General features: G+C 43.5%; 1 protein-coding gene across 2 annotated transcripts in view; it reads right to left on the reverse strand.

The window, feature by feature from the left end:
* RPTOR (regulatory associated protein of MTOR complex 1) overlaps nucleotides 1-19,783 on the reverse strand; it is a 371,474-nt gene that overhangs the window by 249,985 nt on the left and 101,706 nt on the right. For both annotated transcript variants that reach the window (XM_073554721.1, XM_073554722.1), the window contains exon 3: nucleotides 14,380-14,462. In XM_073554721.1, the coding sequence (XP_073410822.1) occupies nucleotides 14,380-14,462 (83 nt within the window). The remainder of the gene's footprint in view (nucleotides 1-14,379; nucleotides 14,463-19,783) is intronic.

Consider the following 19,783-nt stretch of genomic DNA (forward strand, 5'->3'; position numbering starts at 1 on the left):
ATGACTAAGAGCGATAGTAAACGTTTTGCACTTTCAAAAGGTAAATAGCTGCAAGGGTCATGGAAATACAAAAATGCACTAGGCTATATTGTATTATTTGGCACCAATCATGATCTTACAGGGGATCATGATTTTTTATAATCCATTTTCTGACGTCAAAATACCCTGTCCATTAAAACCCCTATGATGTAACGGCGATGTAAAAACAGTAACTAATAAGCCATTAAGCCAACGTCTCTGACATTTTCTATGTGCCACATGGCAGTTGATAGCTCTGATATGGCTCATGCGAAGTGCCCGCGTTATGCAAACCTATACTGAATAGAAAAGACCAGACCTTCAGTCCCTTTTCTCCCCCACATATTTTCTCTAACGGATCAGTAAATTTCTCTCTCAGCCATTCCAAGCAGTGATCGTTTTCGGAAACAATCTTGGCACAGTCATCTTGTTGGCACTGCTCAATGTTACTACACTACATTGATGTAAAATGAGAGTTGTAATTGGTGCAATAAACCAAACAGACTGTCAATAAGGATTCCTCGGTGCAGTGTTAGCGCTGCATTGTCTGCCGTTTTGAGAGCGCAGAATGTGGGTGCTGATGGTGCATCAGAAGATTTAACCCAACATAAACAAATAAAACTGTCGATTCTTTATAGGACGTGAGAGAGCGACTGAAACAAAACTGCAGAGACTACAGAGTATTCACAGACATACTTCTACATCATATAGGCATCCAACTCATAACTGAAACAACTCCTCATCCCAGCCTCAGAAAGTGTCCTCCTCTCTATTCATCTAATTTTTACAAATATCTGATTACTAGGGCAATAGGAGGTCAGTCTGGGAGGAGTCCTTCAGAGTATTTCTTACATTTAACTATCTTATTAGAAAACCACTGATACTAAAAATGAACACACTGACCACACCCTGATGCTGATGAAAATTTGTCCTTTTTTTTTTATACGTACGGGGAAGAAAAAAAAAAAACAGACATCTGAATGAGGCCTTATAATTATTAGGTACGGACAGTCAAACATGGGTACTCGGCATTCACCCCAGACCTGCACAACATATGGCCTTCTGCAGTTACTGGGCGGCCCGCGGAGCTGCCCGGGAAACTGCAACACTGGGACTGGTGCAGAGCAGAGGCTTGTCTGCCTAGCAAGAAGTGCAATAGTGTAATGAGGTCCGCACACTGCTGCTGGCGTCGGGCCGCAAAGGTGTCAAGGACATGGGGCACAGGTAAGCGCTCCAGGAACCGAAGAGGAAAGGTTTGTTTTGTACTTGGCGTTACTTTTCAGAGGCCATTATGGAGCAATGGGTGACACTATGAAGGCCATTATGGGGGACACTATGGGGCAATTATGGAGAAATAGGGAACATTATGGGGCAATGGGAGACACTATTGGGGACATTATGGAGCTATGGGGATATTATGGGGCAATTTGAGACATTATGGAGCAATTAGGGGGTTGTGAATAGGGTCTTCCTATAGTGTTCAGTGGGGGGGAAACTTTATGTAGAGGCGCACTGTGGGGGAAGGTATTATGGAAAGGTGCAATTTGAGAGGACATTATGGAGAGGGATAGTATGGGGCAATACTATAAACAAGGGCAGTGTAAGGGGGATATTATGTACAGGAAACACAGTGAGGGGCAATTATTTACTCAGAGGCGCAGCATGGGAGATATTTATATTTATGGGGCAGTATAATGATATATATATTGACATATATTTGTTATACTGACTACGTTTCTTTGGTAATGTGGTTCCTGTATGGTCGGCATTCTGATGATGGCTGGTAATGGTAACAACAACTCCCAGCATCTCCTTACCTCTGATAAGTACATACTGGGAATTGTAGGTTCAAGCAATACAATTATATATGGGGCTGATCAGACATTACAATTGCTCACTGTACTAAGCTTGGTGCTGTATACACTTACTGACGGTGGTTCTGGCACTGCATTCATGTACCGATTGTGGTTCTGATGCTGTTTTCATGTACTAATGGTGGTTCTGGAGCTGCATACACATGCTGACAGAGGTTCTGATCTTGTACACGTAGCAATCCATATTGTGCTTCATCGCTATGTTAAAATTGAAAAATTCTCAAAACTTAACCCTTTTGCGCCTGAGCCTGTTTTTGCCTTCGTGACCAGGCCAATTTTTTCAATTCTGACCAGTGTCACTTTATGAGGCCATAACTCTAGAACGCTTCAACGGATCCTGCTGATTCTGACATTGTTTTCTCATGACATATTGTACTTCAGGATAGTGGTAAAATTTCTTAGATATGAACTGCGCTTATATGTTAAAAAAAAAAATCGAAATTTGGCAAAAATTTTGAAAATTTTGCAGTTTTCAAACTTTTAATTTTTATGCCCTTAAATCAGAGAGTGATATCGCACAAAATAGTTAATAAATAACATTTCCCACATGTCTACTTTACATCTGCACAATTTTGGAAACATAATTTTTTTTTTTTTTAGGAAGTTATAAGGGTTAAAAGTTGACCAGCGATTTCTCATTTTTACAACAAAATTTACACCATTTTTTTTAGGGACCACCTCACATTTGAAGTGAGTTTGGGGGGTCAATATGACAGAAAATACCCAAAAGTGACACCATTCTAAAAACTGCACCTCTCAATGTACTCAAAACCACATTCAAGAAGTGTATTAACCCTTCAGGTGCTTCACATGAATGAATGGAATGTGGAAGGAAAAAATAAACATTTAACTTTTTTTCACAAACATTTTACTTCAGAACCATTTTTTTTATTTTCACAATTGTAAAAACAGAAAATGAACCACAATTTTTTGTGCAATTTCTCCCAAATACGCCGATACCCCATATGTGGGGCTAAACCACTGTTTGAGCACACGGCAGAGCTCAGAAAGGAAGGAGTGCCGTTTGACTTTTTCAATGCAGAATTGGCTGGAATTGAGATAGGACGCCATGTCGCATTTGGAGAGCCCCTAATGTGCCTAAACAGTGGAAACCCCCACAAGTGACCCCATTTTGGAAACTAGACCCCTTAAAGAACTTATCTAGATGTGTGGTGAGCACTTTGAACCCCCAAGTGCTTCACAGAAGTTTATAACGTAGAGCCATGAAAATAAAAAATCATTTTTGTTCCACAAACATGATCTTTTAGCCCCCAATTTTTTATTTTCACAAGGGTAACAGGAGAAATTGGACCCCAAAAGTTGTTGTCCAATTTGTCCTGAGTACACTGGTACCCCATATGTGGAAGAAAACTACTGTTTGGGCACACGGTGGGGATCGGAAGGGAAGTAGTGACGTTTTGGAATGCAGACTTTGATGGAATGGTCTGCGGGTGTCATGTCGCGTTTGCAGAGCCCCTGATGTGCCTAAACAGTGGAAATCCTCCACAAGTGACCCCTTTTTGGAAACTAGACCCCCCCAAGGAACTTATCTAGATGTGTGGTGAGCACTTTGAACCCCCAAGTGTTTCACTAAAGTTTATAATGTAGAGCCGTGAAAATAAAAAAATCATTTTTTTTCCACAAAAATGATCTTTTAGCTCCCAATTTTTATTTTCACAAGGGTAACAGGAGAAATTGGACCCTAAGAGTTGTTGTCCAATTTGTCCTGAGTACGCTGGTACCCCACATGTGGGGGGGGACCACTGTTTGGGCACACGGTGGGGCTCGGAAGGGAAGTAGTGACGTTCTGGAATGCAGACTTTGATGGAATGGTCTGCGGGCGTCATATTGCATTTACAGAGCCCCTGATGTACCTAAACAGTGGAAACCCCCAATTCGAATTCCAACCCTAACCCCAACACACCCCTAGCCCTAGCCCTAACCCTAGCCCTAGCCCTAACCCTAGCCCTAACCCTAACCCTAGCCCTAACCTGCCTACCTGCTTTTTTTTTCTTTACTTTTTTTTTATTTTTGTGTTTTTATTTTTTGTATTTTTGACTCATAGTAACGCCACTTCTCCTCTGATCTCACACTGGCAGATGATCAGAGGAGAAGCAGCGTTACTATGTGACAAGATCGCTGCCCGGCACATAGTAACGCCACTTCTCCTCTGATCTCACACTGACAGATGATCAGAGGAGAAGCAGCGTTACTGTGTGACAAGATAGCGATCTAGTCACACTGTAACGCTGCTTCACCTCTGCTCATCTGTCAGCATGAGCTCAGAGGAGAAGTCGCGTTATAATGAGGGAGATCGCCGGGAAACAAGCAGCTTTCCCAGCGAGCTCTCTCATTGGCTGCTGTGACGCGACGTCATCAGGACCTGAACCAATCAGGTCTCGATGACGTCGGGGGTCCCAGCATGCATTGTGCACCGGGATCCCCGCGTTATAAGGTATGAGGGGGTCCCGGGGGGCACAAAACCGCCGACAGTAGATAAACGTCGGCGCTGCACAAAGCCCAGCAAGCGCCAACGTTTATCTACTGTGGGCGGTCGGGAAGAGGTTAAGAGACTTGGGATTATGAGGAGGATTTGGTAAGTAACTGCTGCAAAAACTCAGATCGTTAGTGTGTATTCACATTGGGGCAGAAACTCTCCAAATCCTCCTCAAACACTGAAACTTGGTTCTGATGATGTATTAATGTACTGATAGTGGTTCTAGTGCTGTATTCATGTAAGTACCCCTGTGCATTTTTTTTGCGGCTCTAGGGATTGGTTCAGTATGGCAATGTGGCCCTTGGACCAAAAAATGTTGTGCACCCCTGGTCTAGACCTATAGGAGCAAGCAAAACAGCCATTGCTCAATGGGGCTGGTCAGTAGTAATAAGTCTGCATTCGTTCAGTGAGGGGTACAAGCAGGACTGTGGGGTCCATGTCCATTTTGGTGGAGTCTGACTAAAATGGACAGACTCAGACTGCTAAAATACATAATGAATTGGGTACAGAATTTCAATGCAGTGTGTGCTGCAGATTTTTAAAAAGAATTTGTGTAAGTTATGAAATTTCCTATAAATGTCTCTTCTATTCCTGATCTAAGGATTTCGGCTTTTAGTTGGGATGAATCTGTGATGCACTTTATTGTACATGCTCAGTAGCGACGCAGTGCTGTGGAGTCAGAGTCGGGAGTCAGGGAAATTGAGGAGTCGGAAGTTTAGCTTACCGACTCAGACCTGGGTACACGGGTGCTCCGACCATCTTCCAGTTCTGCACTTCTAAATAAATAAGGGCAGATGAGGGAGACTGATTTCCAACATCAATTCATGCCAATCAATCTCTAGCAAGATAAAAATTGGAATTCAGACAGATAGGACCCTAGTGCACCCAAGATAGTCATTCATTTTAGCAAAGCCCAAACCCAAGCCTCCAAAATATAAGAATTGGGACTACTACTTCATCATTACACATAGGTTTCTTAGGCCGTCAGTCTCTGCTGTACTAAACTCTTTGCATAGATTTGATTTGAGTCTCTTAAGATCCCATTTCAATGCAGCGCACGGTTCATTGTCGCATGGCCACGATACATACAATTCTTGAGCACAGTTTACATTACTGGTGCCAAAGGTTGTGACCTTGTAAAGTGTCTGGTAAATCTCTGAAAGGAAGTAAAAAAAAAAAAAAAAGGCGGCTTAGTGGCACTTGCCTGATTGGACGTGGTGATGACAATGAAAACTGCCATCGTCTAAATATCACGTCCATGGCTCCGGATAAAAGAATTGCACCAGAGGTTGAGAAACGCATAAAGAAATTCAGAGCTCGACATGCCCCTTTTCTGAATATTAAAGAAATGGAAATTATAGTCAGTCACTGACTGATGTCCGCACCTCAGGGCCAATGTCCCCATGAAAATTCTTCCTGTCCTGAAACTTGCACTGCATCAAATTAGCACAATTCGGCAATTCGATTGCCGTGATCAAATTGTAGAGTTAATTCTCTTCGTGGATAAAATTACTTTCCATAGAGAATCAATGCCATGTGGCTCTGCCTGGTTAAAGTGTGGCTGGAGGGCAGAGTCAATATCAAATGGAGCAACATGGAAGAATGAAAAAGGTTTCATGAGGTCCAAAATTAAACTATATTTTTTCCTCTAGGAATATCGCCGCTCTTGTCTATGGTCAGCTGCAGCATTGCAGGTCAACCCCATTCATATGAGGCCAAGGTGCAATGCAAGACACAACCTTTCAGAAAAAGTGGCGGTTTCGAGGGGGGGGGGGGGGGGGGGAACCCATCTGACCTTGATTAATTTTACATAATCTACTGCTTCCCTGGTGGTAGGAAAAACTGGGGATTCCCTTAGGACGAAGATTGGTTGGGAATCACCACTTGACACCAACAATCTGGCTGTTTCGCTCACTAGTCATTTACTGCAACAATTGCTAATTTTCTCATAATTTTCAAGATCCAGCTATAAAAATAGTAACTTTATATAATTTAGTTTGTTTAGGGGGATGGACACAATACTGAAGATTTGGAGCCAATTGCACCATACAAGGGTCAGTATGACTTGATAGTTAAAAGATAACACTTCAACATTATCAAACTAAAAAGTTTGTAAAAACCGTGAGGTTACAGCATGACTTGGGGCATAAAATCGTCAGGTGTATATTGAGTCAGTAAAATCATCCGTGTTTCATGCTGATCTTGACCCTAACCTCCCTAGGCACATTTGCAAAAAAAACATTGACTCTTGATTCTCATCAAACCACAGAGCTAAAACGGCCCACCCGATAATGAGATGTTCGAAAATAATGACAAGGCCCACCAGCAGAACACAACCCCACCTGACGTTTACTGCTAGGGTCCACCCTTTTATTAAGCAAATTTATCAATGTCCTACTGTTCGTTTATAATATTTGTGTCTTTGTTCAAGAAAAAAAACACTGAATTTACAAAGCGTTTTAATCACAAGGTTAATTCCCTTAGTAGGGTCCAAAGTTCCTCAGTCTTTCACTGTTCAACCCTCAAAGTGTCTCCAAGGCTAAGAAAACATAATGATCCAGTTGCCAAATAGTTTTCTACTGCTGGTCATCAAGACCTTCCCAAAAAACAAAAACAATTAAAGGAGTTAGATCTTATGGCAAAATGTTCACAGACATTGACTATGTGGTGCCTGTGGCTTATCCCCAATACCTGGTAAGAGAATCCTCCAGTGGGATGGTGGTCTACCAATTTGATTAAGTCCACCGTTGGAAGACATCCTCATCAGAAGTTCACTTTAGGACTGAATGCTTGCAGGAAGAGGTTTCTTGGGTGGCTTCATTAATGTCTTAATCAGTGATATGTTCTGCACATTGAGTTTAGAAAGTTGATTTCTGCTGTTGTGTAAATCTACAAGGTTTCCTCTTGAGATGCCCTAAACTTGCAAGCCCATTATATGGACAGGATATTGTACCATAATACAGTGTATTACACTACCCTAGGCAAGAATACATGACCACCATTCATCATGGGGTTTTTTATAGTCCAAGTGTCAGAGAAGTACCTAAGGACGGGTCCTACAGCCTAAAGAACCATATTGCCTACTAGGCTCATAAAACATAACTTATGACCATATGTTGGGAGTCACAGAGACTTCCTACCTCAAATCGGCGATCCATCTCTGCTGCCATAACGTGCTGTCAGGAGCATAAATAAACCTTCTGGAAAAGGTCAGGAAATGAAATAAGTGACCAAATAAATAAATAAGAGCAGAAAATTGCAACAGAGTCAGTTCATGCAAATTTAATCAGCATACGCTACACCGCGGAGAGCGAGAGCCAAGGTCTGAGTTATGGGATGACAGCGGCGACCAGGTCTTGGGAGCCGCTGGCTACAAATGCTCATTTACAGTGTGTCATCTGGTGTACAAGCAGCTGTAAAGCAAAAGAAAAACACTGGTGGAAGTGGGGAGGGAGCCGAGTGGAGGGCACAAATGGTTAATAGTGGTATAATACCGTAAAAGCCGAGGACACCCCGGGGCCAAGTGCATATTACAATGTTCAGGATCCTAATGAAGTCTTTACGAAAGGAAAATAAGAAAACATTTTCTTCTCCGTAACAAGAGCAAATAAACCATCGTACAAGAACAAGAAATTAAGAAATAAACAAGCAGCCAAGAAGAAAGTCAGCGCTGCAGATACAGAGGACTGCAATTACTTACCAGACCCTGTAATGAAATATTACAACCTAGGTGACTCAACTACACAAAATGCGGTGGAGATGGATGTGGAGGCTGTAAGACAAGTGAGATTCAATGTCAGATGTCGAGGGGAGATAAAACCAAGAGCAGAGGGAATGCATATCAAGATGATAGGCAAGGGGTAAACGGGGCAAGAGGCTAGCTATGTGGAATGACAAGGTGGGCAAGGCAGAGCAACTTGAGGGAGGGGGTCGACTAAGCTGAGGGACAATAGAAACGTAAGATAAGAATTCACTAGGAAGTGGGCCAAGCCTTCAAATGGATAAAACATTGGATAGGCAGGTGGACAAGAGACTGGACATGAAAAAGGTCAGCTATGCAAAGTACAAGAGGCAAGTAAAGTAAGCGGTTGGCTGCGCAGAGCAACAACAGACCTTCTGGTTAGACAAACAAGTGGCCAGCAACATGAGAGGCTGGCTGAGCACTGGACGAACACGCCGGACAAGGAAAACTTTGAATAGAGGCCAGAGGGGTAAAAAGCAAGCCAGGCAGAAGAGCAAAGTCCATATGGGTATCAAGTAGGCTGGGCAGAAGAGCAAAGTCCGGATGGGTAACAAGTAGGCTGGGCAGAAGAGCAAAGTCCGGATAGGTATCAAGTAGGCTGGGCAGAAGAGCAAAGTCCGGATGGGTATCAAGTAGGCTGGGCAGAAGAGCAAAGTCCGGATGGGTATCAAGTAGGCTGGGCAGAAGAGCAAAGTCCGGATGGGTATCAAGTAGGCTGGGCAGAAGAGCAAGAAGGTGGATGGGCAGAAGAGCAAGAGGGTGGATGGGTAAAAAGTAGGCTGGGCAGAAGAGCATGTGACCGGAAACATAAAAGGCAGGCTAGGCAGAGATGTAAGAAGCCAGCTAAAAAGAAAGCCTAGACTGAGATGCAAGAGGGTGGATGGGTAAAAAGTAGGCTGGGCAGAAGGGCATGAGGCCGGATAAGTAGAATGTGAGCTGGGCAGAGGGACAATAGGCTGGATGGGTAAAAAGTAGACTTAGCAAAATGTAGACTGGGCAGAAGGGCAAAAGGCCAGATGATTAAAATGTAAGCTGGGTAGAAGGACAAGAGGCCGGATGGGTAAAAGGTAGGCTAGACAGAGAGGTTAGAGGCTGGATGTCTCAAAAAAAACAAAAAAAAAAAACCGCCTAGGCAGAGGTGCAAAAGCCAGATGGGTATTATGTCGGTGAAACAGAGGGAGGTGTAGGCCGACTAGAGGAGCAATAGTATGGTTTTAAAAACAACCAAGTGAATTGTAAGGAGACAAGGGAAAAACTTATTTCTCATATTTTGCACTGTTATATTTTCTCCTTTCCCGGCAACATCACAACTTTATTAAGCTACATGCCAAGATGAAATATATCTGCAGGGTTGGGGAAAGCCTCAGACAGATTGGAATTAGAAGAGAATACAAATGGGAAAAAATATACTGAAAACTAAAAACTGCAAAATCAATACAAAGCTTATCACTGACGGTCCCTGCAGAATGACAATCCTGGGTGTACGGAGGGCGCTCACTCATTAATTTACAGTGAGCACCACAACAAACCCAGAGCTCAAAAGACAAGTAGTATCACAGCTATATTATCCTGCTTTCCGGCTTATAGAATAAATTCTCAGTACTGATTCACAAATCTCTGTGTTGGATAGGACTGTAGGTGGCATCACACTTAGTGGACCTGGAAGCTAAGATTATGCTTCTGTGGGGTAGACGTTCTTGCTGGTGAGCAGCTTTAGATGGCTGTCTAGGGAACCTAGAAATTATCAGAATAATGGCTCTGTAGAGAGCATATTGGATTTTTTGGCCTTTTATCAAATATAGTCATATACTTGGCATGGTTACAAAGCCTATATGATGTCAAGCTGAGGACCTGATTGGCTGCATAATAACCCACCACTGTAACAGAGGTATTCTCACCAGGAAACAATGTACAGTATTGAATGGATCATAACAAAAACCTCTGTATAGAGGCACGAGAAACGCAGGAGCGTCCCCTATCTCTGTGGTCACCGTGTTACAGCTGCATACAACTCATACCTTGCATGCAGCCATTACACAACTATGTGCATTAGCCCCAAGTAGTGAGGGGTTCCCCTGACATGCTCATTATAGGAATTTTCTAACCTCATTAGGATATGTCATCACATCATGATCGGTGGGGGGGGGGTCTGTCTAATGGGACCTCCTACAACTTTAAAAAAGGTGTAGTGCATCATCCTCTAAGTGAATAGGGTGGGCTCCACAGGAAGCAAAACATTAGAAGGGGATACAACACTCCACTCTTGTTTCAGGGACCCCGACCATTCAAAGCGATGACAACTCTATGAGCTGTGTTACGTTGCCTTATGTCAGTAATTAAAAGCAGTGGAAGCGGTGTCTGGCCAGTGGAGATGAGTGGATTGATTCGCAGGACTCTGGTCCAGGTCTGTGGTGCCTGACTGCTAGACGGGAGGCCCGCCAATCTAAAACCTTATGACAATTATAGGGCGGCTTTTGATTAGCCAAGGCTGGCACGACGTCATCTACACTTCATGCCTCACAGATGATGTTGCAAAGATAGAAAGTGATTCGTGGGCCTACCGTATATAGACGTCAGATTCCACTGATCTGGACCAGTGTCTCGCGAATTAATCCACTCATCTTTACTGTCCACAGATGTACCAAACATCGACCGCTTCTCAAATTAACGGCCATAGAGTCTCACTGTACTGGCTCATATGAGGTCTACATGTCCTCTTAAACAATCCCTATAAGGCCTGACCCTGAAAAGTAGACCCATATCAGATGTGAATTGTGAAATTTTATGGACCATTTTCAATGAAGAGATCCCCACCCTAAGAATTGACTTAACAGTCTATCCCGACAAGGCAAGAAACCTTTTATGCTGCGAGGGTCCGTTTAAATCTCACTACACCAGCCATATAAAGAGCCGCTGTAGAATATATATAATAGAGCAAGAACCTGATTATATGAGCTCGTCACCGCTCCACAAACATATTCGTGAGGACATTTCCCCAGGTTGGAAGGGCTTGCAGCATAGCTAGTGAATGGCGATGTGCATCTATATGCATTGATAAGCAACATCTCACAATGCAGACCAGACGTAATGGCTTTAATACTGCAGTGGCTGGAACAACCTGGGACCCGTCCAGTCCTGTGCCATACATCCCGGAGTCTCGGCCACAGCGTGCCACCGGATTGCCTTGTTTAAAACATTTACATGAAAGCAATCTGGGAGATGTCCATACGGTCTGCATTGTTTTATTGTGGCTGGCACATCAACTTCAGTTTATTACTGCAGGATAAAAAAAAATCTTGAGAGCGCCATGGAGTGCAATAAACACGTACGTGCTGTGCTTTGTAATGATGCCCCTTCCTGAGTGATCAGAGGCAACGGCAGAAGTGGACTCTCTGCTTAACCCACTGCTTGCCCTGGGAGGCATTCACAGCCCGGCTCAGCTGCTGATAAAAGAATCTCAGGGAGCAATTAAATAAAAATGTGAAACCAACGATCAAAAGGATCCAGTTAAGTCCCGGGGCAGCGGAGGATGCGTACGCAGAGAGGCGGGCGGAATGTCTCCTTGGTGTATTCTCAGCATGGGGTCACAGTCTCGCTAGGCACCTGCTGAGACGATCAAGATCTGACTACTGCGCGAATGGCACAGACAGGAGTTTTCCCACTTAAAGGGAAAAACGGAATCAGGACAGGTCCGCCCAAAAATAAATGTGGATTTTTTTTTCTTAAGCTTCATTAGCATTTAAAGGGGAATTAAAAGGGGATTGGCAGAAGAACACAAAAATTGCTTCTCTTTTCAGGAAAAACAGTGCCACTCCGGACACTCAGGCAATGTTTGGTATTACAGTTGGATTCTATAGTAAAATAGTAACACTAAGCTCATCAGCTACCCCTAGTCACTGTGGCAAGCAGACCGCGGTACTATTTAAAGCTGGATTTACATAAAGCAATTTTTTTTGTCTAAACAAAAAGGCTTAAAAAGAGGTTCTAAATGTAATATACTGAAAAGGCACCAAAATCACTCAAAAAAATAAAATCTCACTAAAAAATTAGCATATGAAGAAACCCTAGTGAGACAGAGTCCAAGGTTACAATATGGACGGCCTGTGCCATCACTATTTGGTGGAGCAACATTGCACCAAGTCATTTAGTGTCGGACCCCCACCAGCTCTACATGATAAACTGTAAATGTAGCCACACACAAATAAAGGTCAAAACTGACAATAACGGCAGGAGCGGCAACCACCTAATGTTTGTGGAGGTATCAGGACTTTTACTTGATCCTTCTGTTGACAAGGAGGATTTGCCACTGCCATAGGTGTGTGACTACAGAGGCTGCAATTCTCGGCCATTGGGACGACTACTATCTATAATGAAAGGATAATCCATAAATATAAAAGTCTTTAAAAAACCCTTTAACTGACTGGTGCAGGAGATTTGGAGCGCAATGTCAAGAAAACAAAGCTCCAGTCTCTGTGAAGACATACTTATGTATATAAGTAGTCACAATTACACTTTTCAGAAAACTATGGACATGTCACTGATAAAGTTTTGATGACCGGGAGGTCCAGGAGCCGAGAACTCCACTGAATTCTAAAACAAAGGTTTCAAAGATCTTCTATGGAGTTGATCTTCAGCTTCAGAAGAGGAGCGTCAGCACTTCTGCTCCGACATTTTAGAGATGGAGTGGTGGTCTCGGCACCCATACTCGCAACCAATGCCTCCAGGTTACACTTTAACCTCCCGATTTTCTAGTCTGGTGCTGCGTTATTTATATCAGGCCTTGATAAAAGACTTTTCTGGATCTGTCAGTGGATTTGAAGTCCTTGCTCCACACCCAAGACAAGGACATCAATCCTCCATTATCCAGGCCTGAAATTTTTCTGGCGGGTTCAAGAATATTCTTTTTGAGTAAGGTTGCTGCTGCCCTTAGACAGTACGTGTTTTGTATGAAAGGAGACAGAGCTGCTCACAATGCTGACAGCATCAGCCGCACTTGATGAATTCGAGAGCACCGCCCTGCTAAGCTGGCAATACAGCACTTGGCAGCAGTCACTAATTGCCTTTAAAGTACCTACATCAGGACGGATGGGTCGAGCTGCTGCCTGCTACAGTTTTGTGATGTCCTGCACAAATGAATGATTCATCCTTCTCAAACCGCCACACCTTCTAAATGGCGTCAAACCTGGGGATCCAATGCACTGCATCCCGCTTCTGCCACAGACTCCCCCTCATGTAGACAGCTTCTGCCCCCAGTCTTGTCGCTTTATCATTAGTGATGTCCCCGATTCATATTGTGATGGATTTGAAACAGATTTTGAGGCAGATTCTAGTCAAATGTTTCCAGAGCATGGAAATAAGGGTTCTGCAACCATTTACAAAGGATAGGGCATGTTAAAATTCTGGACTTTCCAAGACGGTCAAAAAGTCATGATTAATACAGTGGGATATGGCCACCATTGAGCTAATATCGATGTCCACCTTTATACATATTAGTATGACGCATATACATCAATTTACAAGGCTTTTTTTTTTGCTAGTATTTTTTTTTTTATGGTGTAGCAGATATGGGGTGATTTCAAAGGCCGCAGCCCTGCAGCCTGATGAGGGAACTGCAGGGAATTTGATAGAACATCAGAAGTACCTGGTTATAATAGCAAAGACCCTAGTAGCAGCCATATATTCAGGAAGTGCTGTATACTTCTCAATATAAAACCCACACACGACCATTGAATTTAAAAGGGGTTTCTCCACGAATAGAAAAGCAGATCTTACTTGGCCCAGGGCGGTGTAAGAAAACAAAAACTATACTCATCACTTGAACAGTGGTCTTCTGTACTGTGTCCCCGCACGCTGGGCTCCTGGTACCATGTGACGACTGTATCCATCTCATGCCACTGGAACAATTTCGGTTGGCAAACAGGGCACCTGCAGCAGGATATCCTCCCTTCCTTGCAAGGTTTCCTCCAGCCTTTAAGCTTTCTTTTCATATCCCAATCAACACATCGATTTAGAATATTTTCCAGCAAATTGGCCCTAGAGTCCATTCATGCAATTCCCTATTATACCATTGCCACAAAAATATTGAATAATCTACCAAAAAACTGTGAATGTGTAATGGGAGCTAGATTTCATGATGTAAACACACAAGCTTTCTTTTTGGTTTGACAAAACAAGGTTGTGAACAACCTGGAGAAAAAGGCGAATAAACTTGATTCATACGCCGGGTGATGCAGCTGTATTAAACTCACCCGTGGCTGCCAGTTTTCATATTGCTTCTGCAGGTTGGCCCCAATGGTTTCCAAAGCTTTCTGGGGACCCATCGCCAGAGGATCTGTGGAAGTAAATACAGAATAGATTAAAAAAAAATCTCAGTTGCAAACAGCTCAACACAAAAGGAAAAAAAAATTCAGTCAAGCACATACACTAAAAAAGAAGAGGAGAAAATATATGCCATAACAGAAAGACATGGATTTGGTGAGAGGCAAATGATGATTGCCCAAATATCCAACCCATCAAACCTTTTATCATTCTATTGGGTGTGTCCAATAAAACCTTTTATAAATAAATGCAGGGTTAATGAACATAGCAACGTGTTTCTGGGGCTAAAGCCCCTGTCTAACATAGCGAGATCGCAGCGAGATCGCTGTTGCGTCACAGGTTTTGTGACGCAACTGCGATCTCGCTACATGTGACACATAGCGGCAATCGGGCCCCTGCTGCGATGTCGCTGATCGTGCTCAAATGTCCTGGGCAATTTTTTGATTGCTGGTGTCCCGCTGGCCAGCATGCATCGCTATGTTTGACAGGGACAACGACCTCAATACTACAGGTCTGAGAGACAGGGTCCCAACGACCATCGTATCGTTCCATATCGTTGCTGCGTCGCTGTTGAGATATGACTGTTCGACATTTTACCAGCGACCTCGTAGCGACGCACCAGCGATCCCTACCAGGTCACATCGTTGTCGGGATCGCTGGTGAGTCGCCAAGTGTGACAGTACCCTTAAGGGCCTGTCACACTAAGCGATATCGCTAGCAATATCGCTGTAATGTCACTGGTTTTTGTGACGTAGCAGCGATATTGCTAGCGATATCGCTATGTCTGATACTTACCTCCGACTGGCTCCCCGCTGGTTATCGCTGATCGCGCGAGAACGTCCTGGACAGTTTCTCGTCGGCCGCTTCCTGCTGGGCTTCCTGTGGCGCCGACGAGCGACGTGTGGACACGGGCGGATGATATCAGGATCGCCTCGTCTGACAGGTAAGTAGCGACCCACGACCCTGCTATGTCGCTGGTGAGATCTGCCTGTTTGGCAGCTACTAGCGACCACTTAGCGATGCACCAGCGATCCTGACCGCGTCATATCGCTGGTTGGGATCGCTGGTGCATCGCTAAAGGTACTGTCACAATTAGAGATGCACCAGCGATCCCGACCAGTGATAAGACGCGGTCAGGATCGCTGGTGCATCGCTAAGTGGTCGCTAGTGAGCTGCCACACAGGCAGATCTCACCAGCGACATCGCAGGGGTCGGGGGTCGCTACTTACCTGTCAGACGAGGCGATCCTGACGTCCTCCCGCCCGCGTCCACGCTTCGCTCGTCTCCACAGCAGGAAGCCCAGCAGGAAGCTGACGACGAGAAACGGTCCAGGACATTCTCGCGCAATCAGCGAGAACCAGCGGGGGAGCGGTCGGAGGTAAGTATCAGACATAGCGATATCGCTATAATGTCACAAAAACCAGTGACGTTATAACGATATTGCTAGCGATATCGCTTAGTGTGACAGGCCCTTAAGAGTGACAGCACCTTTAGACATAAAACATGTTATCTTCTTGGATAAGAGAAGGTTCTTCTGTATTTGTATTGAACCCTTGGGACATAGTCAAGGTGACCACTGCTCAACAGTACAGCCAGCTTGGCCAAGCTTATTCCCTGTTGTCACCTCCTTCTTGAACTTTTATAGCTCTGGTCTGTTCTGACAACCTTGGGGGATCACAGCCCAGGGCTGTGGAGTCGGTAAGCCAAACCTGCGACTCCGACTCCTCAATTTCCCTTACACCGACTCCGACTCCAACTCCGACTCCACGACTCCGACTCCCACACATATTGCTTATATTTAAGTGAAAATTTTTTTGTAGTACAATGTGAACCTCAGACATTTAATCATTTTTATGATCCAATAATCAAGATATTTAGATAGAACAGAATATATATTGGTGTACTACCCGGTTTTCATTCTTTTTGGTACAGATAAGATATGGATAGACAGATATGGATAAATGGATAGATAGAGCAGATTTCTAATCTGCTTTTGCTATTGAGTAACATTATCTATGAGCTCAAAAACCTTTCAGGTGATGCAGTTTTTTAAAAAGATGATCAACTTTTGCAGCTGAAAAACGTATCCTCAAAAAACACAGGAAAAACGCTGTGTGTGAATGTAGCCTTAGATCAGGAATATAACAGCCATTTATAGGACATTTCATAACTTTCCCAAACTCCTATGAAAAAATATTCAGCACATCCTGCATTGAATTACTGTACCCAATTTATTATATATTTTAGGAGTCGGAGTCGGTCCATTTTATACCGACTCCAACTCCGACTCCACCAAAATGAGCACCGACTCCGACTCCACGACTCCGACTCCACAGCCCTGTCACAGCCTACATTGGCCTTCCATATTTCAAGTTTTGGTGGATTTTGCCCTGAAAAGTATCATTACTGTCCAATGATCAGGGTGGGAGATAGTAAGTAAATAATGGAGACCTCGCCGTCTTATAATTTATATTGGAGAAAGAAGGGAAGGAGTTTGGGGTGGATGTCTTGTCTAATGTTTTACTAACAGACAGCCGGACGGTTAAAAAATTAGAAATAAATGAGAAATTGTTGGATCATCAGTCAAAGCAGATACGAGGAGGACATTGTAAAACAGAACAAGCACAAGCGCTGGCTGGAAGAACGACGGGAATGTTAATAATGTAAAACGCTCTTACCGGAGATGTTGAAAGCACAATTAGTCTAACTTAAATTCAATTTGCAAGTATAAAATTCCAAGAAATGAAAGCGGTTAGCTCGTATCAGTGGAGAGACTTTTCAATACTCTGCTTGGTTGTCCTATGGGGTAGGGTCAACACCAAAACTACATCTATGGTCCTGTAGACGCAAGAGTGATGACTGGTGGATATCAGATGAAGGAGACCCTCACAAAGAGCTAAATCATAGATTCTGAAGTTGGTACACAGCCTCAGCTCCAACTGGGTGCTATGTTCACTATCCCCTTTTACCAGAACCTGATTGGTAGGGGTGCAGTACATAGGAAATGCCCAGCTCTTCATTCTGATAGTCACTTTAGTTCCTAATGGTGATATGCTAACCTATTCAGGAAATCTCTACATGAAGCACAGAGGGGGGAAAAAATGTCAAAAGGACATTGTATTATTCCCAGGGCTGTGGCGTCGTTAACCCAGACCTCCAACTCCGACTCCACAGCCCTGGCTCACTACTGAGCATGTACACAAAGTGCAGCACAAATTAATCTCAACTAAAAGCGGAGATCCTTAGATTAGAAATAGATGCACAGACATGTATAGGACGTTTCCTAACTTTCATCATGATCTCTGTCACTGAGCGTAATCACAATAACAGAAACTCGAAGGACCACCATTATAGTCAATGCAGTCCATCAAACGCTGTTTATGTACATCATTTGACTAAATTGTCCCCAGCATGGCAGAATCTTCATACCATTATCAATGAAGGGATAGTTTCATGAGGTCAACCCACATGGTTATTTGCCCCAATATGTCATATACACTTGGTCGATTCACAGTAAATGCCTGACAAAATCTGTTTGCCTGGGTTTTGGAAACTGGGCCTGGACCCCTTTAGCCCTACTACTTTATTCTATCAGTTAAAGACTTATAATTTTATTCCAAAAGTCACAATATCGACAGTCAACATGGATTCAGTTACCCTGAGGACCAAAAAGAAGTCTTAATGCTTACAGCCTACCAGCGGTGATGCACTGAAGGGACATTAGGACATTAACAAATAGATTCATTGAGTTACATGTTCGCTCACTCGAATGAAACTATGTTTTATGTCTCACATGTGGCTTCAAATCACAGACAAAAATGTTTCTTTTATCTCGAATGCTGGAAACTGCTCCCAGCTAACGTGATCGGAGAACGATCATAACGTTACAAGCATTTTTCAGGTGGCCCTTAAGCATAGTACACTGCTTGATAAAATCACCAGCCATTCATCTAGAAGGAACAGAAAATCCACTACCCCCCTACATACAGATGGTATTGACAAACACAATAACTATATATCACTCTAGATGAAGAAATATTACCTACCACCTCCAAGAAAAAAAATCAATCATCTTAATATAAAATCGTTGTCTTTGAAAAAATGGTTAAAATGCTCAAAAAAGCTACAGATTCTGCTTACAGAGATGCAGCTGTTAGGGATACCAAAGGGTATTCCATCATGGACATTAATGGCATATTCACTGGATATATTGCACTCGCCTATTTTGGTTCCAGTACATAGAGTTACATAGAATCATAGAATCGTAGAGTTGGAAGGGACCTCCTGGGCCATCTGGTCCAACCCCCTGCTCAAAGCAGGATTCGCTAAATCATCCCAGTCAGATGTCTGTCCAGCCTCTGTTTGAAGACTTCCATTGAAGGAGAACTCACCACTTCTCGTGGCAGCCTGTTCCACTCATTGATCACTCTAACTGCAACCAGGCAACCAGGAATGTCTCAATGACGTCAAGCTGCTGGGTCATTTAAACCAGACTCAGGTAGCTGGATGCCGCCTGAGCATTCAGGTAGCTGGAATTTTTGCTAAATCTCTGCCCCTTTTTTTTTTTTTTTTTTTAGCTCTGCTACATCCAGGTCTCCACTACATCAATTCCGCTACTCAACTCTGCTACATCTAGTTGCATAAAAGTCAGTGATAAGCGGTCATAGAGGAGCGCTTAGGAAGCAACCCAGGGGCAGACAAAAATGTCAGGTCTCCACCGCAGCTCCAGCCGAAAACCTCCAATGGAGGATAGGAGCTCCTAAGACCGTTTCCATTTTCTCACATCTAGTTGCATGACTCAGATATGACATAACAAGGTCCTGAATTGATTGAACGGGTGTTGTCCTTATAACCTTAGGGGGAGAAAGCATGGCGATTTAGCGTGCAAAACACGCGTCGGGGTTGTTTACTTATGCTGCGGTGGTGTCTCTGCGACTTTGTAAGGTTATACATGGTACTATTAGTATACACACACATCTCAGTGGGTTACTATGCCAAACCTGCATAACCTTTTTATTCCACATTTGTGTTTGTACTTCTGAAGGGATAGTAATGATTCTTTTTGATATGGGAGATTTATGTAATGTTTTCACTATCTGAGTTAGTATGTATTTAAAGGGATACAAACTTACTTAGTAGACCTTACCATAAAGAATTTTCTCAACTGTGTCTGAACCTTCTCCAATTATACACTTCTGCAGAGAACCACTACTGTGTGTCCTTATTTTTTACTAACGACCTACTTACAGCCAAATCATATGGACAATACTCTATACTCCTGCTTCTAGACCTGTCCTCTGCATTAGCCACAGTTGACCACTGCCTCCTACTACA

The sequence above is a fragment of the Dendrobates tinctorius genome, unplaced genomic scaffold, assembly GCF_039654945.1.
Source record: "Dendrobates tinctorius isolate UK_male_01 unplaced genomic scaffold, ASM3965494v1 ptg000212l, whole genome shotgun sequence".
In the NCBI taxonomy this organism is placed as follows: Eukaryota; Metazoa; Chordata; class Amphibia; order Anura; family Dendrobatidae; genus Dendrobates; species Dendrobates tinctorius.